This window comes from Delphinus delphis, chromosome 2 (genome assembly GCF_949987515.2).
Source record: "Delphinus delphis chromosome 2, mDelDel1.2, whole genome shotgun sequence".
NCBI classification, from domain to species: domain Eukaryota; kingdom Metazoa; phylum Chordata; class Mammalia; order Artiodactyla; family Delphinidae; genus Delphinus; species Delphinus delphis.
In genome coordinates, this window is record NC_082684.1 from 140,761,212 (window position 1) to 140,783,594 (window position 22,383).

At 34.1% G+C, this 22,383-nt stretch overlaps 1 protein-coding gene across 2 annotated transcripts in view; it reads left to right on the forward strand.

Moving 5' to 3' along the window:
- Positions 1–22,383, forward strand: part of VPS13C (vacuolar protein sorting 13 homolog C) — a 174,676-nt gene that overhangs the window by 138,553 nt on the left and 13,740 nt on the right. Inside the window, exons 64-77 of one of the 2 annotated variants that reach the window (XR_009518476.1) lie at positions 902–1,028; positions 4,336–4,571; positions 10,595–10,736; positions 11,771–11,911; positions 12,700–12,781; positions 12,893–12,962; positions 13,575–13,686; positions 13,805–13,918; positions 15,873–16,012; positions 17,651–17,732; positions 18,703–18,816; positions 19,608–19,683; positions 20,101–20,264; positions 21,453–21,525. Coding sequence is in view for 1 of the 2 variants with exons in the window: in XM_060005858.1 (XP_059861841.1) it covers positions 902–1,028; positions 4,336–4,571; positions 10,595–10,736; positions 11,771–11,911; positions 12,700–12,781; positions 12,893–12,962; positions 13,575–13,686; positions 13,805–13,918; positions 15,873–16,012; positions 17,651–17,732; positions 18,703–18,816; positions 19,608–19,683; positions 20,101–20,264; positions 21,480–21,525 (1,646 nt within the window). In the remaining variant the exon portion in view is untranslated. The remainder of the gene's footprint in view (positions 1–901; positions 1,029–4,335; positions 4,572–10,594; positions 10,737–11,770; positions 11,912–12,699; positions 12,782–12,892; positions 12,963–13,574; positions 13,687–13,804; positions 13,919–15,872; positions 16,013–17,650; positions 17,733–18,702; positions 18,817–19,607; positions 19,684–20,100; positions 20,265–21,452; positions 21,526–22,383) is intronic. The other variant, XM_060005858.1, reaches the window with a different exon arrangement.

The window sequence follows — 22,383 nt, forward strand, 5'->3', positions numbered from 1 at the left end:
GAGAGATTTAAAAGCATACATTGGGATTAAACCCTAATTGGGTTACTTTTTATTTTAGTTCTCTGGAAAGTCTTTTGTATTATCCAGACCAATACTTCTAAACTTAAGTATCAATATTAAGATCCCTTAGAAATCTTGTTAAAATGTAGGTTCTGATTTAGTAGGTTTTAAGTGGGGCCCAGAATTTTGCACTTTCCAGCAAGCCTCCAGGTAATACTAATGCTGCTGGTCCACAGACCAAGCTTTGAGTAGCAGTGGTACGTGGACCCAATTTTTTTTCCTCTGAGCTTATTTCTTATGCGTTGCATTTGATTAAAATCTTAAATTTGAGCACCAAGTAAAGTTCTTCTGCTACTAAAAAATTTACTGTTGGGACTTCCCTTGTGGTCCAGTGGTTAAGACTCTGTGCTCCCAATGCAGGGGTCCCGGGTTTGATCCCTGGTCAGGGAACTAGATCCCACATGCCGCAACTAAAGATTCCAGATGCCGCAACTAAAGATTCCACATGCCCTAATGAAGATCCTACACACGGCAATGAAGATCCTGCATGCTACAACTAAGACCAGCACAGCCAAATAAATTTTCTTTTTAATTAAAAAAAAATTTTTACTATTTACAGCCTTTTCTGTAGATGAACTCTGATGAATTTCATTAGTGTGATCTTGCCTAAATCAGTTCAGAGTATACTGCAACTTCAGAAAGGGCAGTATTCTGTTCCCTCAAGCTTCAAAATCGTTAGTTAATTGGACATTTTAGGGTACTTATTTTTAGGCAGAGTTGTGTTTTATTAACAAAGGCAATTTTATAAGATGTTTGTGCCAGTCCTTTCCTCAATAAACCACGGGTCTAGGTTTCTCAAGGCCAGGATGTTTTAATCTTCCCTCTGTTGCTTGCATTTCAGTGGGTCACAGGAAGAAATGGTATTGCTGCCAAGACAAGTTCGACTCTTTGCCTGGGCAGATCCCACTGGTACCAGAAAACTTATATGGAGTTATGCAGCAAATGCTGGGGAACATGATCTGTTAAAGGTACCATTTGATGTGAATGAGTGCTGTATGAATTACCTGATAACAAAGGAAGTAGACAAGTTAGCTTCACGCAGTCATCTTTGTCTTTACTGAACTAAAAATGAATTGAAAGTATTTTCAAAATAAGTTACTTTTTGGCTTTGCAAAGAGTTCATACCAATATTTTGTCCTAGATCAGTCCAATACTTTATTTACAGTTTTTAAACATAGGCCTGTTTCAGCTTGCCTAAGACCAGGAAAGTACTTTTTTATTTACTTTTTTTTAAAGAAAGGAATTTTGAGCGTAAGTGAAAAACAACTTTATCTTGAACATGTGCGTACCACTGTTAGCTGTGAGAATTTTTAGGCATGTTTTCCCTATCAAAGCCATATGTTTTGTTAATTAAAGGAGTCTGACAGTATGCAAATTATCCCATATAAGAAATTTAATAAAATATTTATTGAAACAATATTTAGGTAGCTAAATTAATTAAATATGTTATTTCCTAGAGTCTTAGACTTTGGGAAGGGCTTAAGAATTCATCTGCCAGCCTCCCTCTAATATAGCCATTGCTCTTCCATGAGCACCTAGTTTCTGTAGGAATGTGTTCTATCCTGAAAAGTTCATACAGTGTCATATTCCATTGTCTGATAATGCCAGTTGTTAGAAAAGCTTTCTTGGTTATTTAAAATAGTAATTGGCCAACAGTGACTGAATTATCCTCTCCTATATTCCCTCTGAAATACCCATAAAAGAGATAGACTTACCCACCTTTGAAAAATCAGACTGATAGTTATGAGATTCTTGGAGTGATTTTTGCCATGACAGTTTGATGGAGCTCTATTGCCTGCTTATTATGCTTTACTTTCTACAATAGAAAAACCTTCAAGGTTTATAAGTGGTAGAGAGGAGCTTAAATTCCCTGTTACTCTTAGGTCTCTGGCTCAGAGACATGGTAGCTCAACCAGGGGTCCCTGTACTATGCTGGTGTTATTTTCCTTCTCCTCACATTTCATGCTCCTCAGCAACCACAACTCCCAGAAAGTGGTATACAGGCCCTGGAGAGGAAGTGGTAATGCCATCCTGAAGGAGGATATCCAGGTCTGTAAATGAAGGCAAAATCACGAAGAATCCTGGTAATAGTGTATTCACGGGATTGTGGTTTTACATGTCTCTATTCTGTTTGGTGTTAGCCAGGCAGTAAGAAAAGTAGATAAGTGTGCCTCAGTCAGCAGGTAATCTGCCAGATTATGAAACTTGAGCTAGAAACAAGGCAGTTACCCATTTCCTTGTCTCCTGGGTTGATCTGAGAGGGGAATTCTGCTAAGGCCCAGGTGGGAATTCAGAGAAAATCCTTACAGTATTGGAAAGCACTTTCCTCATTAAGTGTGAATAAACAGATAAAAAAAACCATGGAGTTTATGAAAAAAATAGTTCAGGAGAAAAACATAACATTATCCTAAAGAGTCAGAGGCTGATTATACTTCTGAAAATTTTTTTACTACAGGAGAACCAGAGAAAAATTTCAGAATGTATGCCTGAGATCCCCAAAGTTATAAAGATATGACAACTATGAAAAAGGAGAAAGATGGTGAAATAAAAGACAAAGACAACAAAATAAAGTGAAAGGGGAGCAGGGAAACAGTATATTCTGAACATACTGTATTAACACCATTTTAATCCTAAATTTTAGGAGATATAGATCAAAGATGATGGGTTTTTTTTTAAAGATACCAATTAGTAGAACCAAAACCAGTGATAAAAGAATTCTAAAACAATTAATTGAGAAAATGAAAATAAAGAAAAATTTGCCCTTATAGTAAAAGAAGGAAACCTAAGGAAGTATATAGAAAGTGGCAAATACCTTTTATTGAATGTATATCGTGTGTTATAATGCTTGTCATATAGTATCATTAATTCTTATGATTGGAACTTAGAGCTGCTGGTTAGAATTCAAAACCAGGTCTGTCTGACTTCACAGTTCATGGACTTTCCCCACTAAACCATGCTTCCCATCAGTTATGCCAGTAAATGAAAATGGTTTAAATTCTCCTATTAAAAGACCACATTCAGATTAAGTTAAAAATTAGTTTCTAACCAAATGCTACTTACATGAGATCTGTTTTAACTGAACTAATACAAAAAGTTGAAAGCAGAAGACATGGTAAAGATTTAACAAACAAAAATAAAAATTGTTGATTTTAATTTCTGAGCAACTATAATTCAAAGCATTCAAAGTCATTAAATAGAATATGATAATGTGACAAAGAAGGCATGATAGCCATAAACCTTCATGCAGTGAATATTGAATCAAAATGTGAAACTTAAAGTGTTGGAAGTGAACTGAAACACAGTTACCTGAGGATATTTTAACACACCTCATTTAATTTTTAACAGATCAAATAGATGAAAAACAAATGGGATTAGAGAGTATTTGAATAACTAAGACTGAACCAAGCTATGTATCAAATTTTGTAGTTTACAAGGAGAGAATTCACCTTCTTAGTAGGTATCTCTGGAACATTTACAAAATTTGATCATATTAGAGTAAAAAAATTACACAGCCTACTTTGACATATGTTAAAAGCAATAGGTAAATTGTAGATAACAACAAATACCAACCATTCCTATGCTTTTGGTAACATCCTTTATTTATTTGGTTTTGGTTTTTGTTTTCCAAGAAAGCATGAAATGAAAAGCACATATTAGGAACTTATACTGCCTGCTGAAACAAACTGGTGTTATATTTATGTTATGTCCAGAATGAGAGAAAAATCGTTATCTAAATCTCTGAAGACACTCACCAAATCAAGCCTCGTATTTTTAAATGCTATGTGAGACTGTCAGCCAAGAAGGCTCTTCTTATTGAAACTTAGTACAAACTGATCACCATAGTTTGACTATTTAACAATGTGATTTATATATGTATTTGCAGTGTTATACATTATTAAAACCTAAAATTAAACCAGGTTAGTTTTATCTGAGGTTACTTTTCCAATACATTTCTAAACCATTCTGTTTTCCATCTGGGAGACAAGTAAGCATCTTACGGCATTGGTGCCATTGAAGGATACTCTTGTCCCTGCTAAGTGACCTTTGAGCACTAACGAGGTAACTCAAACTAAGGTTTAAAAAAATTAAGCACTATTAATCTTCGTTACTGTTTGAAAAAATTGGTGAGTATGTTTTAAAACAGATTATAACTTTAATTTGTTTTTTTGATAATTTTCTGATTTATAGTCATGCTTTCTCAGCTACTACAGTTCAACTTTATGTAATAAAAGCTTACTGTTTGTGGTTTTAATATGAAGTCTCTCTTTCCCACAGGATGAATGTGGACAGTTTCCATATGATGCAAACATCCAGATACACTGGGTATCATTTCTAGATGGGCGCCAGAGAGTTTTGCTTTTCACTGATGATGTTGCCTTGGTTTCCAAAGCACTGCAGGCAGAAGAAATGGAGCAGGCCAATCATGAAATAACTTTTTCTCTCCATAGTCTTGGGCTTTCACTGGTTAACAATGAAAACAAGCAGGAAGTTTCATATATTGGGATAACCAGGTATGAAAGAAGGGTAAGGTATCAGAAATCTTGAAAAGGCATTGAGTTCGTAATATCAGGTTTGATGAGTATGGACAGATACCTGTTCTGAATTTGCTTACTATGCAATTCTTTCAGCAAAACTTACTGAACAAGTGTTTTCACTGCTGGTTGAAAAGCCCCTAGGATAGAAAGATGACTAAGATCATGTCTTTGCCCTTATAATACTCATCAGTTGGTGGGGGAAGAAAGAGGTTTGCTTCTTTCTTTGTTGTTTGTACATTTTTGGAACGAATTATAAAAACACCAGGAAAAGCTACAAAGAAGTATGTGCACGTGCAGTGGTGCTGTAGAGGCTGGAGAAACTGGTGTGGGTGGGGGATGCCAACGACAAGTTGTGTACACCGGTAGAAAGGGTTATTTATAGAGCAGGCAGGCAGTAGTGGACGTGTGTACATAATCTTTATTGGCTACTCATTTAGAACTTTTTAATAATGATGGAGCCAGGTATTTCCTCTGATTGTGCTTATACCTATCTAAGAAAAATATTTGAATTTAACTGTTTTGGTGTTTCAATCACACTAACTTTAGTAAAAGACTCATTCTTCTTTGGAGACTCTTGGGGGGAATGGTTACCAAGTATAACAAGCATAGGGTCTATCGATAATCATGTGTTTGTTCAGTGAAGTATAAAATTAAGGAAATAAAGAGATCATGTATGTCATGCTCTTTGTGCAACACCTGACAGATTAAGGGTTCAATAAATGGTATTATACATACCATTAATGTAATATTAGTACATTTATGTATATATGACTGATATATTCTCTTGGCTATGTGTTTCATTATTGTATAGTATTTTTAACTAAATATGAAAATCTTTTTTATTTTTAGAATTTTATTTTTTTATACAGCAGGTTCTTATTAGTTATGCATTTTATACATATTAGTGTATACATGTCAATCCCAATCTCCCAGTTCATCACACCACTACTGCAGCCCCCCACCGCTTTCCCCCCTTGGTGTCCATGTTTGTTCTCTACATCTGTGTCTCTATTTCTGCCCTGCAAACCGGTTCATCTGTACCATTTTTCTAGGTTCCATATATATGTGTTAATATACGATACTTGTTTTTCTCTTTCTGACTTACTTCACTCTTTATGACACTCTCTAGATCCATCCACATTTCAACAAATGACCCAATTTCGTTCCTTTTTATGATGAGTAATATTCCATTGTGTATATGTACCACATCTTCTTTATCCATTCGTCTGTCAATGGGCATTTAGGTTGCTTCCATGACCTGGTTATTGTAAATAGTGCTGCAATGAACGTTGGGGTACATGTGTCTTTTTGAATTACGGTTTTCTCTGGGTATATGCCCAGTAGTGGGATTGCTGGGTCATGTGGTAATTCTATTTTTGTTTTTTTAAGGAACCTCCATACAGTTCTCTATAGTGGCTGTATCAATTTACATTCCCACCAACAGTGCAAGAGGGTTCCCTTTTCTCCACACCCTCTCTAGCATTTGTTGTTTGTAGATTTTCTGATGTTGCCCATTCTAACTGGTGTGAGGTGATACCTCATTGTAGTTTTGATTTGCATTTCTGTAATAATTAGTGATGTTGAGCAGCTTTTCATGTGCCTCTTGGCCATCTGTTTGTCTTATTTGGAAAAATGTCTGTTTAGGTCTTCTGCCCATTTTTTGATTGGGTTGTTTGTTTTTTTAATATTGAGCTGCATGAGCTGTTTATATATTTTGGAGATTAATCCATTGTCGATTCCTTTGCAAATATTTTCTCCCATTCTGAGGGTTGTCGTTTCGTCTTGTTTGTAGTTTCCTTTGCTTTGCAAAAGCTTTTAAGTTTCACTAGGTCCCATTTATTTTTGTTTTTATTTCTATTACTCTAGGAGGTGGATCAAAAAAGATCTTGCTGTGATTTATGTCAAAGAGTGTTCTTCCTCTGTTTTCCTCTAAGAGTTTTATAGTGTCCGGTCTTACATTTAGGTCTGTAATCCATTTTGAGTTTATTTTTGTGTATGGTGTTAGGGAGTGTTCTAATTTCATTCTTTTACATGTAGCTGTCCAGTTTCCCCAGCACCACTTATTGAAGAGGCTGTCTTTTCTCCATTGTATATTCTTGCCTCCTTTGTCATAGATTAGTTGACCATAGGTGCATGGGTTTATCTCTGGGCTTTCCTGTTCCATAGGTCTGTGTTTCTGTTTTTGTGCCAGTACCATATTGTCTTGATTACTGTAGCTTTGTACTGTAGCTTTGTAGTATAGTCTGAAGTCAGGGAGTCTGATTCCTCCAGCTCTGTTTTTTTCCCTCAAGACTTCTTTGGCTATTTGGGGTCTTTTGTGTCTCCCTACAGATTTTAAGATTTTTTGTTCTAGTTCTGTAAAAAATGCCATTGGTAATTTGATAGGGACTACATTGAATCTGTAGATTGCTTTGGGTAATATAGTCATTTTCACAATATTGATTCTTCCAATCCAAGAACACGGTATATCTCTCCATCTGTTTGTATCATCTTTAATTTCTTTCATCAGTGTCTTATAGATTCTGAATACAGATCAGATCTTTTGTCTCCCTAGGTAGGTTTATTCCTAGGTATTTTATTCTTTTTGTTGCAGTAGTAAATGGGAGTGTTTCCTTAATTTCTCTTACAGATTTGTCATTGTTAGTGTATAGGAATGCAAGAGATTTCTGTGCATTAATTTTGTATCCTGCAACTTTACCAAATTCATTGATTAATTCTAGTAGTTTTCTGGTGGCATCTTTAGGATTCTCTATATAGTATCATGTCATCTGCAAACAGTGACAGCCTTACTTCTTCTTTTCCAATTTGTATTCCTTTTATTTCTTTTTCTTCTCTGATTGCCATGGCTAGGACTTCCAAAACTATTTTGAATAATAGTGGCGAGAGTGGACATCCTTTTCTTGTTCCTGGTCTTAGAGGAAATGCTTTCAGTTTTTCACCATTGAGAATGATGTTTGCTGTGGGTTTGTTGTATATGGCCTTTGTTGTGTTGACGTAGGTTCCCTCTATGCCCACTTTCTGGAGAGTTTTTATCATAAATGGGTGTTGAATATTGTCAAAAGCTTTTTCTGCATCTATTGAGATGATCATATGGTTTTTATTCCTCAATTTGTTAATATGGTGTATCACATTGATTGATTTGCGTATATTGAAGAATCCTTGCATCCCTGGGACAAATCCAACTTGATCATGGTGTATGATCCTTTAAATGTGTTGTTGGATTCTGTTTGCCAGTATTTTGTTGAAAATTTTTGCATCTATATTTGTCAGTGATATTGGTCTGTAATTTTCTTTTTTTGTAGTATCTTTGTCCGGTTTTGGTATCAGGATGATGGTGGCCTCATAGAATGAATTTGGGAGTGTTCCTTCCACTGCAATTTTTTGGAAGAGTTCCTTCCTCTGCAATTTTTTGGTTCAGTCTTGGAAGGTTATACCTTTCTAAAACTTTGCCCATTTCTTCCAGGTTGTCCATTTTATTGGCATAGATTTGCTTGTAGTAGTCTCTTAGGATGCTTTGTATTTCTGTGGTATCTGTTGTAACTTCTCCTTTTTCATTTCTATATTATTGATTTGAGTCCTCTTCCTCTTTTTTTGATGAGTCTGGCTAATGATTTATCAATTTTGTTTATCTTCTCACAGAACCAGCTTTTAGTTTTATTGATCTTTGCTGTTGTTTTCTTTGTTTCTATTTCATTTATTTCTGCTCTGATCTTTATGATTTCTTTCCTTCTACTAACTTTGGGTTTTGTTTGTTCTTCTTTCTCTAGTTCCTTTAGGTGTAAGATTAGATTGTTTATTTGAGATTTTTCTTGTTTCTTGAGGTAGGCTTGTATTGCTATAAACTTCCCTCTTAGAACTTCTTTTGCTGCATCCTGTACGTTTTGGGTTGTTGTGTTTTCATTGTCATTTGTCTCTAGGTATTTTTTGATTTCTTCAGTGATCTCTTGGTTATTAGTAACATATTGTTTAGCCTCCATGTGTTTGTGTTTTTTACGTTTTTTTCCCTCTAATTGATTTCTAATCTCATAGCATTGTGGTCAGAAAAGATGCTTGATATGATTTCAGTTTTCTTAAATTTACCAAGGCTTGATTTGTGACCCAAGATGTGATCTATCTGGGAGAATGTTCCGTGTGCACTTGAGAAGTAAGTGTAGTCTGCTGTTTTTGGATGGAATGTCCTATAAATATCAGTTAAGTCTGTCTGGTCTATTGTGGCATTTAAGGTTCGTGTGTCCTGATTACTTTTCTGTCTGGGTGATCTGTCCATTGGTGTAAGTGAGGTGTTAAAGTCCCCCACTATTATTGTGTTACTGTCGATTTCCTTTTTTATAGCTGTTAGCAGTTGCCTTATGTATTGAAGTGCTCCTATGTTGGGTGCATATATGTTTATAATTGTTATATCTTCTTTTTGGATTGCTCCCTTGATCATTATGTAGTGTCCTTCCTTGTCTCTTGTAACATTCTTTATTTTAAAGTCTGTTTTATCTGATATGAGTATTGCTACTCCAGCTTTCTTTTTTTTTTTTTTGCGGTACGCGGGCCTCTCACTGTTGTGGCCTCTCCCGTTGTGGAGCACAAGCTCTGGATGCACAGGCTCAGCGGCCATGGCTCACGGGCCCAGCCGCTCTGTGGCATGTGGAATCTTCCCAGACTGGCGCACAAACCCGTGTCCCCTGCATCGGCAGACGGACTCTCAACCACTGCGCCACCAGGGAAGCCTTCAGCCACTATTACTGAACACTGAATGGCTTTGGAAGTTAGCTTTTGCTGCGGAATTGATAGTAAATTCACCCTAAAAGCAGAAAGTAAAACAGCAAAGTCATTTTGATGACAACTAACATTTGAATCACAAATATGTTAGTCTATTTTATATATTTCCTCTGCTGTCCAAAGTTAAAACAAGAAGTGATATCTCCAACCCCACACAAGTTTGGAGCTGGTGGATATATTCTATGACCTACAACTACAGTTCCAACAACATGTTTTCCAACCTCAGGGCAAGTACAAAGAAAATTTCCACATTTCAAAATTCATTTAACTATTAATGAAAGAGCTTCTACCTAACCTTCAATCGTAAGTGATTGATTTGTAATATATTGACATGCTAAAAGGCAACAATCAAGACAAGAACCTAATAGAGTAGGAAACAGAATTTAAAATTAGATCTAGAATTTTTCTAATATAGAATAGAATTTTACAAATGTATTACAAGCGATACATATGCTTAGTTAAGCTAATATTGTCTTAGATTGAGATCAGTATTTGACAGTATCTCTGCATGAAAGGACATTTTTAAAGATGCTCATTACAGATCAGCATTAACAGATGAACATTTGCAATAGATTTCGAAAATAGGGAACACTAACTTTGAGCCCTAATTAAGTGAAAAGTTGTCACCCCCACAAAAGAAGTGTAAAAAAATTTTTTGGTAACTATGTATGGTAATGGAAGTTAACTGTTACTGTGGTGATAGTTTTACAGTATATACAAATATCAAATCATTATGTTGTACATCTGAAACTAAGTAATGTTATATGTCAACTATACCTCAATAAAAAGGAAGGGAGGAAGCGAGGGAGGGGGAAAGGTTTTTCTCATTAATAGACTTGTTTTTAAAAATTGTACCCAATTGTTATTTTTACATTTTGAATTTCATCAATTAAAAAATGTATGGAAGTGTTTTATCTCTCTTGTTATTTAAGTACCTACATAATAACTTTGATTTTGTCTCAGCTCACAAAGCCTAAAATATCCCCATATGAAAAAAGTTTGCTGGTCCCTTAGCTCATTGATGTCAACGTGTGACAAAAAGATTTTCCCCTTCCTCTTTTCCTTATGCACTTTTATAACACAGATATATTTTGGTATTTTAAAAAAATCTCATGTATAAATGTGATTTTCATAGGTGGTTGACAGTTGCAACAATCTGGAGTTGAATGACAGTTCCACAACGTAAATATGTATTTAATTTAATTAATTTTCTTTGTGAATTGTTTTAGTTCTGGTGTTGTTTGGGAGATGAAACCAAAACAGAAATGGAAGCCATTTAGTCAAAAGCAGATAATTTTATTGGAAAAGTCCTATAAGAAATATCTAGAATCAAGAGACCTTGGCTGGATTAAACTAGATGATAATTTTGAGGTATACCAAAATTGTTTTGTTTTGTTTCTTATATATGTATTTTGTCGCTTCTGGTGGTGGTAAATAAAATTTCACTATCCAAGTAAAAATGTGTATGCAGAAACTAATTAATTTGTAGGATTGGCATAACTAGTAAAATTTATTAGTACATTTTAAATTAAAGTACATTGTTGAATCATATAGTATGAAACATTATCTAAATACGTTTCTTATCTGCATTTTTATAATTTCTTCTATTTGTAAAGCAGATAGTTTCATGTAACTTGTTTTTAGGAAGATTATGGAGAAATTAAGATTGCTTATTGAAACTTTTCCTATTCTGAATGATACCAATATATATTGCTAAATAAAGGCTGTGCAAAATTGTATATATCAGTGATGAAAACTCTATAGAAAACTTAATTAAATTCATTAAATGTGAATGATTGTAGGACATGAGTAGATGTACACATGTAAATGTGTACTCTACATAGGCCCCTACACTGTTGAAACTGAAAGTCACTTTTGCTCCGAGAAGACCCCAGAAGCTTGACTGCAGGTTCAGTCATACAATTTGGGCTGCTCTTTGTCTTTAATGGTTGAGTCTGCATTGTCATCAGATATGCTCCCCAACCCCACGCCCATCCCTGTAAGTGTTGGTCATGCTCAAATGAAAAAACACTCTACAATTAGTGTCAGACGTAAATAAGCTATTAACTATTCCTTGTTTAACTTTGTTAAAACAAAGTTTAAGTGTTATCTAGAATTATCCATTACAATTGAGGTTTTTAAAATGTAAAAAGCATGGCTTTTTTTTTTAAGTATAATTTATATAGTTGAAAAGTTCTCCAATTGTTTTCTTGTTTTCCTTATAACCTTGGTAGAAAAGTGATGATTCTGCTTCCAGTATCTCAACTGTAGATCATCTTAAGGTAGATCTTTTGATGAGACCAAGAGATTAAGATACTTTTCCTTTTCAGTTTGTAAGTGGATATATAAAATGGGCTTCACTGCTCATTACCAGTTTATCACAAACACGTGTACTTTTTTTCCAGGTAAATTTTGGCAAAGACCCAATGGAAATGCGCCTCCCTGTTCGGTGCCCTATAAAGCGAGATTTTTTATCAGGAATTCAGGTTGAATTTAAGCAGTCTCCTCACCAAAGAAGTTTAAGGGCCAGATTGTATTGGCTTCAGGTAACATTATCATCCTATTCAGTAGATATATCTAATCAGTTTGGGAATCTTGGGTCTGAATTTTTTTTTTTTTTAACAAGATTCTATCATGCATCATAGTTGGTATCTTTCTTTTTGTTTATACATTTATTCTCCTTCTTCCACATATTCCTGTAGATTCACCATCCAAGGCTAAATGACCGTTGAGACTTTAATTTGACCAGTTAGCCTGCCAGAGTGTTTTCTTACACTGAAATTGTTATTTTTAATATTCCTTTGTATTTGTCGTGGGATCCCAAAATAGGATTTTCTTTTGTCCTTCTCTATGGGAATGAGTGGGGCTTTATTGGAGGCTGTTTTTGTCTGTTTGTTTGCTTGCTCCTTTCCTCTGTCTCTCCATCTCTTGCTTTTAACTACCGATTACTGCTATTTAGGACATTTTAATTTTTTTCTTAATACCTAACCTCTAATTTCATATCTGGTCTCTACTTAAATTTTTATTTAAATAATAGATGAAATCTCACATGGTCCATAGGTACAAATATTTCCATTAATGGTGTTCATGCTGCACAATTTTAATGCATTTATGAGGATGTTTATATACTCCTTTATGTAAAAGCTTGCCCTTGGTGAGATTTATAAGAATTTTAGATTTAAAGTGAAACTTTTAATAGCAGCACATATACATACAGATACTTATTTATGATGCAATTAGTGGCATCATCTATAATATTGTCTCTGAAACAAAAGTTTAAATTTAAATTATTTCAAGTCCTGCTGAATCAGTTTTCTTTTTTTTTTTTTGTCAGGTTGATAGTCAGTTACCAGGTACAGTGTTCCCTGTTGTATTTCATCCTGTGGCCCCTCCAAAATCTATTGCTTTGGATTCAGGTAAAAAGAAATTAAATTGAGATATACCCTGTATATAAAAGTTGAGTAGACATTATTTTGACCTATTATAAAGCTTGATTGTCTTTTTCCTGTTTTCTTTCTTCCTTTTAGAGCCCAAACCTTTCATTGATGTGAGTGTCATCACAAGATTTAATGAGTACAGTAAAGTCTTACAGTTCAAGTAAGTAAAGATTCCCTTATTTATCTAAAGGAATTTAAAATGAGAATCTACTTTGAAAATAAATTTTACTCTTTTGAAAGTGACTTCTGTATAAAAATTATTATCCACCTGAACATAATCAGTCTACTTTTGGTTAAGTGATTTTCTATATTGAAACTTATTTTAATAATATATATTTTAAAGTAAAATTCCTTCAACCACTTTCTCTCCTTTGTAACTTCCATTAGGATACAAAATAGTTAGTGAAATACAAATGATAAGTGTGTTTGTGAAGTGTGTTCTTTAAAGTAATTCCTGTGGACTTTAAAAATTAAGTAATACATGCTACATCATCTTTGCTTTTGTCCCTTAAATATGGAATTTGGGACTTTAAATGCTAAGTGTTAATACAGCAGTATTACCTCTAGTGAAACCTTCACTATAATGAAAAAAAAATCTCAATCTAAGTAGACCTTGATCTTGTTAACATAACACTTTTTTTTAGAGATCAAGGAACAAGATGTGGTTTTTGGCCAAAATCAAAGTTTTAACATGGAAAATTACAAGGTTTGATAGAAAACCTTTTTCATCTTAAAAAAAACCTTTTCCACTTAAAATTTTTTTTTTCCTTAGGTATTTTATGGTTCTCATTCAGGAAATGGCCTTAAAAGTTGATCAGGGGTTTCTAGGAGCTATTACTGCACTGTTTACCCCAACAGCTGACCCTGAAGCCGAAAGAAAATGGGTAATAATTTTTATTTCTTGGGAAAATTATAAAGTAAAAAAATTAAATCAACCATTCTTTGCACTAATTGTAATAGGAAAAAAAATTAAAATAGAAATTCTTGATTAATTTTTTTCAGACAGAGTTAATCCAGGAAGACTCTGATGCTATAAACACAGAATTAGTGGAGACCTCAGTGACTGATACGTCCATTCTTAGTTTCTTTGAACATTTCCATATTTCTCCTATTAAGGTTTGTTATAATTACTATTTTGCAAATTTGACAGTATTGTAGAATTTTTAAAGGATCTGTGTACAAATATGGGTTTTAATTTGTTGCATCAAGTATTTGGTGGGAATTCTGTTTGATTAATTGAAATAATTAAGACAGTTCTCTGACATATGTACAACCATAATTCCCACAGAGAAACCACCAGAGCGTGCTTTCTAGTCTTGAATTAATAACCCCTTTCTTCAAGGAAAAAGCTGACAAAAGCATTTCTTAATTAAGCAAAGAAGTGCTCACCAGTGTTTAATGTTTTGGTTGCACTTTGTAACTGCTGTCACTGTCTGAATAGAAAGCTATAATGGGTTTCCTAACCAGAATGTGAAAATGCTGAAGTAGGTATTATACTGTTGATGTGGTGTTTTTCACCCTTCCAAAATTTGATTGTAACTAAGAGAGTGGAAAATTGGATACCTTTCACTTGCCTGATTTTGTACTTTATGAACCCATTTCCTTATCTCCTTTTGTTATTCTTTTTAGCTTTTATGGGGGAAGGTGACTGCTTAGAGAATTCACAAATGCTGTCAACCATGAAGCTCTAAACTTGTGTAATGGGCCAGATTTACAATTAAGTAACTCTTTTAAAATATTGGTGATCCTTTACAGTCTCCAAAACTGTTTATAGCACATTATTTTTAGTTGCATTCACCAATCCATTCAGCTAAATGAATAGATTTATAAAATGCAATTATTATTTTAAATTGATACATTAGTTTGGTGTTATCAGACATATCCATAGTGTTAGGTTTAAAATTGATATTGTTTTATGTGGTATTATGCACAACTTCTTTTTCATTATTAAATGAAAATCAGTTCTTTATGAGATTGAGCAGTACCTTCAACAGATTATTTACTGAAGGCCTGCTATCAGAGTTGCTGTGGAAGGTGTAAAATGACTTTACGGAGTTTATAATCTCGGGGGTATTAAAGATTGATGATTTACATATACGTATTTTTAGGCGCACTGGGAATTGTGCCATGAAGTTGAATAATTAAGATCATGAACCATGGTCATTTTCTTATTCCATGGTGACTTTGCCCTAGGAAAAAGCTGGATCTCTTTTCACCTAAGATTACCTTTCCTGGATCACAGCAGTCTGTGACTCTGAAGATGGGCAAAAGTCCACATCAGAGAAAAAAATCTCAACAACCAGGCTCTCTTGGCTTTACCTCAAGTCCCCTCTATTGAGCTCTCTGTTAATGAGGGAAAATGCCTAGAGAATGGCAGAATGAGAAGGGAGAGTTATCTGCTTTACTTACACATGTTGAATTACCTTACGCCTGTGTCTTCTGGTACTGTTGCCTTCTGGCACTGTTGCACTAATGATGATGCAGCACAAAGTAGAAGAAGCTAAATGGGAACGTGAAAATCTCATGGCTAAGTACTGAGTTGAAGGGTCCGTGGAAGCTGAAAAACTTATTACTCGTTTAAAAATTTGTTTAGAACTTGCCAGTTGTTGCCATAATTGTCATGTTCTTGTTACTTGTTATTATGGTATGATGATACTACAGTTGTTATTGTTAGTTGTTACCATAAGTTGTTTATTTTATTGGATTAAAATAAATGATTGTCCATTATTTCAAGTGTTAGATTACTTGTGGGCCAGTTGACACATTTTTCTCCTTAAAATGATGATGCTATTTTTGCAAAGGGTTTTGGTCTCCTCCATATAAACACAATGGTATTTATAGGCTTTGAATAAAATTATAGTTCAATTTTTGGGACAGACTGATTTGTATTTTATCAAAGGGTAAATATGAGAATCAGAGCTGTTCAGTGTAATTTACTGAGTAATAAATAGTAGTTTTCTTTAGGACTCTAATTGAAAGATACACCATTTGTATCTGGACGATCTGGCTTCTATGTATGTAAATATTTTTGTTTTTAGTTTTCATTTATTGAACATTATTTTTCTTTTAGTTGCACTTGAGTTTGTCTTTGGGTTCTGGCGATGAAGAGTCAAACCAAGAAAACAAGGAAATGATTCCAATTCATTCTGTCAATCTGCTATTGAAAAGCATAGGTGCTACTCTGACTGATGTGGATGACCTTATATTCAAGTAAGAGTTAGGTTAAAGTGTATTGGGGAGGTTTTTATATCAGGATGATGTTTCTGGATATTAATTCTCTCCATTTGTGCTAGAATGTTAGCTTCGAAAAATGATAATTCTTACTACTTATTCTTGAATAATTTGGTCCCTTTCTAATTATGCCCTTTAGGTATACTTATTTTACTCATAAAGATAAGGTAAAGAGTCTGATATCTTCTGCAGTTATCAGTATCTAGATAATACATGAATATAGTATAAACATTGAATTAGTTTAGTAGTATATTATAAATTGACGCATGTTTTAAAAGGAATTATATTTAGAAATATATAGCAACAGGATTAGATTTCAGTATAATTATATGGCAAAGTATAGATAATAGCTCCTTGCTGCATTTAAAATAAGAATATTTGTGTGTGCCAGAGACATATAAATTCAATGAATGTTTATTGAATTGAATATTCAACAGTGGTACTGGAGAAAAAAATTCATTAATATTATTTTCACCTCACTTGCACACTGTCAAATTTCATAGGAATTGAAGGCTTAAACATAAAATTCAAATAGAAAAACAAAGACTAAGGAAAAATAGAAGTTAATCGCTATCAAATCTCTGAATAAAACGAAACCTTTCTGTGTTTAAAAGCCATGAAAAAATCCCAATGGAAAAATACAAGATTGATTTGACTACATAAAAATTAAACTCTTACAATAAAATCAGTGAAAACACTTAAAAAACAAAGGACTGGAAAAATATGATGACAAGTATAACAAAAGATAATAATCTTAATTTTTAACCTAAAAGTTCCAATGCCATAGGTGCCAGAGGACAATGTGAGATAATTCACAAAAGGGAAGATACAGTGGCTAATAGATATTAGAAATGGTTAGCTTTATTATTTATCAAAGAATATATGCAAATTAAAACAAGTTATCAAAGCTTTCAAAATATGAGAAATCCTAATACTAGAGAGGGGTGGATCTAAGAAATGGGCACTTATTTTTTTTTTTTTTTTTTTTTTTACTATTTGTATCAGTGGAAAGGGATCTATTCAAGAGCCTTAAATGTTTTTGTAGTCTTTCACTCATTAATTATTTTGGGTGGGAATTCGGTCCAAAAAATAATCTTGAAACACAACCAAAGTTATATTCAAGATGCGCATAGCAGCATTATTATGTCAAAATTTAAAAATGGCTGACTGTGGAAGAATCGTTTGTTATGACATGTTCACATGATGGAATGCTATGCATTATTTAAAATGGTTACATAGAATTTTGAAAACACAGAAGAATATTTATCCACAATGCTGAGTGTAAAAATGCATACAGAATGTTGTAATATTTTGCAGTTGCACAGAAAAGAAAGAATTCAAAGTGGAAAATGAGAAGAAGAAAAAACTTTTTAAAAAATCCACTGTGTGGTGGGATTATGGTCAACTTTTTTAAACCTTTTTACTCTTTATGTGTTTATGAAAGGTTTGCATGAGAATGCACTATTTTTATAGTAGTTTTGTTATCCTAATATTTAAGATCTGAAATTATGTGTACAAACCTAATTGTGAATTAGCAATGATTATCATTGAAATTTTAAGTCTCTTTTTTTTTTTTCCAAAAATAATCTTAGTACTTTTGGCACTTTCTCCTCCCAGACTTGCTTATTATGAAATTCGATATCAGTTTTACAACAGAGATCAGCTCATGTGGAGTGTTGTTAGACATTACAGTGAACAGGTAATTTCCTATCATAGTAACTCATAAGGAATATATTTCATAAAATAACAAAACAAAACATTTGTATGTGATTGTACAGTGTGTGACGTTTACCTAATTTACTGCAGTTCTCAATCTCATTACTTAGTTTTCCTGAATGATTAATTTCTGTTTCTTTAGTTTTTCCCCAGCCCCGTATAAACTTTTTTAAAAAGTTTCCCTTAGTGTTTTTTCCCTTTGCAATTGTACATTTACCACTTTGGGAAAGAATAGTAACTTAGGAGTCAATACATTTTATTCCTTCAATGACTATAGTTTCTAAGCATAGTCTAGTAGAATTGTGAGGAAGCCAGATTCCTCCCTTTGCCTGTTACTCCATGTTTCGAGTTCTATGCACAGAGACATAGTAGTTGTTTTGGGGCACTAGGGTTCCATTGCTATACTGTGAAACTCCAGGGTGACATTCCTCTTTCCTTCCTCTGCTGGCAGGTCCTTTCTCTTATGGTGTATAGACATTATGTTTTTTACATGTTCAAATAAGGATATTTTTTCTTTTTTTTTTGTTTTTGTTTTTAACCCATCTAGTTCATAGAAATAGTGATAATAACAAAAGTAAGTACCAGTTATTGAAATATATATTCATTTAATATGCATACTCAGCCATGCAAGGTCAGTATAATAGACCTCCCATTTTATAGATGAAAAGAGGAAGGCCTACAGAGACTAAGGGACTTGTCCAAGGTTACATAACTGCCAAATGGCAGACTTTGCCTCAAACCTTAGTTCTGTCCAGTTTGAAAGACCCATGTAAAAGTACTAACATAATGCCTGGCACATAGTGAAAGATCAATTAATGGTCGTAGTGGTGGTTATTCTGCAGTGCTTTCCTTTAACAAACCTAATTTAGTCAGTATCCCACTTTTTTACTGCATCATGATGTTGTTCCTTACAGTAGTTGTAAAGGACTTCATTTATTTTTTTTCCCTTGTAGTTCTTGAAACAGATGTATGTCCTTGTATTGGGCTTAGATGTGCTTGGAAACCCATTTGGATTAATTAGAGGTCTGTCAGAAGGATTTGAAGCTTTATTCTACGAACCCTTCCAGGTATTGATCTTTCATTTATTTTAAGTGTAGTACAGAAAAATGGATGTTCTATTTTTTATGACAAGTAATTTGTATTTTAATTGTATCTGGGGACTGAATAATGTTCATATAACATATATCAATTTTATATATTTTTTTAAATTACTAGAAATGACATTAAAAGATTGTTTTAGAATTAATTGAGCACTTCTAGTGTCTGGGTAATAAAACATCCCCACGTTTTCTAGGATTTAATGTAGTTGTAAGGAAGAGTGCTAGGTAGTTTGAGACCCATTTCAAGGCTGTTTCACCACTATGGAAAGGACTAATGGGCACTAAAAGCTGACTTTGTTTCATAGTCAAGCTTTCCTCTAACCTGTTCTCCTCCATTTAAAGGATCCAGGAGCCTAGTGTGGTGAGGGTTTTAGAAGGACAAAATAAAGAGAATAAATGGGGAGAACAAGAGAGCTGAAACTGTGGGCTCTTAGTCTCGTTGTCACTGTGGCTTGCTTTAGCAGTCAGATGGCACTTGGTCCTGGGAGGCCAACTTCAGATTGTGACTGAAGCCAGTGATTTATTCCTCTCCAATTTTTGTCATCTTAAAGGGCTTGCTGAGATCATGTGGGTTGAAGGTATCTTCAAACACAATAGGTATTCCATCAGTATTTGGGTTAGAAGGTGAAAACTGTCACCACAATGTTTATGTATCTTTACAGATTCTGTATCTTCATGGAAACCCTGAAATATTAGATTCAAAGTCTTAAACTTATTTAAATTTTAAGTAGCAAACTTTTTTTTTTTTTTCCGGCCAGGGTGCTGTTCAAGGCCCTGAAGAATTTGCTGAGGGGTTAGTAATTGGAGTAAGAAGTCTCTTTGGACACACAGTTGGTATGTATCACATATTTGTGTGTGTGTGTGTGTGTGTGTGTATGTGTGTGTGTGTGTATTTTTAATTATAGTTATTATAAAATGCATTGTTTATGAAAAACAAATGATTATGTTTAATAAAAGAGGGATTATTTTTATAATAATCCTTTTAAAAGATGTGTTCCCTTGTTCTTAAGTGGAAAATAATTTAACACTGACCTGCTGAGTTTTTTAAATATGTCTTTGTTGTGTTGAATCAATGTACTTTAAATAGTTTTATTCCTCTTCTTGCTAAGTGGGAAATGGAAGAAATAAATGCATTTTTGTATATGAGACAGAATTTTAAGCACCTGTTAGTTTAAAGCAGCCGCATGCTGTATGTTGTGGTAATGCTCTTTAAAGAAACAGTGTGACTTACTTCTCTTGACCTTCTGATAGGTGGTGCAGCAGGAGTGGTATCTCGAATCACCGGTTCCGTTGGAAAAGGTTTGGCAGCAATTACAATGGACAAAGAATATCAGCAAAAAAGAAGAGAAGAGATGGGTCGGCAGCCTAAAGATTTTGGTGACAGCCTGGCCAAAGGGGGAAAGGGCTTCTTGCGTGTAAGTCTATTGCCGAATCTTCAAGAAATGCTTACTTTTATATACACTTTAGAATATGTACTGGTTGTTTGGCACTTGGAATACTGCTTGTGAGTAAACGTCTGTCAGAGTATCAGTAGTGATAAATTGTGGCCTTTGTTTCCTTTTTTATTCTCCTTCCCTTTATCACCATCAGATCTACCCCCAATTCCTGGACTTAGTTTGGCGCTCAGCTGGAGTGAAAACTGTAATGATGGCAGGTTAGCACTAGTGGGGAGGGGGCAGGTAGAGCGGAGGAATGTGGAGGTAACGAGTGGGAGGAATTCTTCAGGTCATCGTCAGTCAACCGTTTCTATGGAAGGGAGGCATACAAGCTACAGGTTATAAACCAGGAACTACCTTTCACTACTTTTTAGGTACAGGTATTATAAATTATATACGAATATTGTTTAATTATACAGGTAATATATGACTGTCCTCCTTATAGGTAATAATAGGAACTTATAAGTTCTTTTTTTAAACGAGTAATGGAAACATAGGTAAGGCTGTAAAGTACTCTTTTATTACCCCTCACCTCTTCTGAGAGGTGTCTAATCTTTTCAATATAGTATATATCCTTCAGTTCCTTTTCTGTGTGTTTATGTAATATGCAGGTATTTTTAGTTACTACCATTACTTGACAGTTACTTAAAGAATGTACAAATATTATTTTTTAAATTTTGGAGATAATTCAGGAGACTGTAGCTGCTGTGTTTGTGCCAGTGATTTGTAATGTTTTGTGTATTCTCTAAAGTGCTTTACTTGTCGGGATATTTGCTGTCCTTCAGAGGTCCCTTCATTTTCAGTTTTCCACACTTTCACTAGATTATAGAGTAACCTCATTAGAACTTATAATTAGATGTATAATTTTCTCAGCTTACTCATATACTGATATGGATGGAAACTGAGACTTAAAGAGATTGTATCAACTGCTAATTGGTGTCAGAGTCAGATGTAGAAAATTTTCACCTTTACTGCTTTACTCCTTTGTCTATTATTAAGTTCTACAAAGTGCTCCGTTTAAAATTTGCTATGATGTAATATTTTAAAAATCATAGTGCTCACATGTGCATGTTGTTCTCTGTCAAGTCCTCATTAAAAAAAAGTTATTTCTAGTATGTCTGTAGAGACCTCTAGTGGTTGGTTTAAAATTAAGCACCTTCCTTTCAGGCTTGACTTGATTGGTTTCTCTCTCAGGGAGTCGTTGGTGGAGTGACTGGAATAATAACAAAGCCAGTGGAAGGTAGGTTGAGAATGTTTCCTTCCTGTACAGAGTCTGAGGAGTTGATACATGGTAAATTGTTTAATGAGCATAACTTTCCTCAGGATGTGAAGAGTTTAAGTAGTAGACTGTGTCTCAGACTTTGGATGCTATTTTTAACAGGGCCATAGTTAGACTAGAGTCCCTTGGACCATCAATAGCAATTGACTCTTTTTTTTTATCCTATTAAAAAAAAGGACATTACTTTATTCAGTACAGTCCCTATCAAAATCGCAGTTAGGTTTTCTGCAGAAATTGACAAGCAGATTCTAAAATTTGTATAGGAATTCTGGGGAACCCCGAATAGCCAAAACAATCTGGAAGAAAAGAAGGAAGTTGGAGGACTTACACTGTCCAATTTGAAAACTTACTATAAAGTTAAAGTAGCCAAGACAGGTGGTGCTGGCATACAGGTACACATATAGATCAATGGAATAGAATTCAGATTCCAGAAATACATCCTTACTTTTATGGTAGATTGATTTTTGACAGGGGTGCCAAGATAATTCCATAGAGAAAAATAGCCTTTTCAACAAATGGTGCTGGGACAACTGAATATAAACATAGAGTTTATAATTGTGACCCAGCAATCCCACTGTTAGGTATATACCCAAGGGAATTAAAAAGCTATGTTTGCTTTAAAAACTTGTACATAAATGTTTATAGAAGCATTATTCATAACAGCCAGAATGTAATAGCAACCCAAATGTCCATCATCTAATGCATGGATAAACAAAATGTGGTATATCCTTACAAATAAGTTATTATGCAGTTATAAAAAGAAATCAAGTATTGATATAAGTACAAGATGGGTGAACCTTGAAAGCATGATTCTAAGTG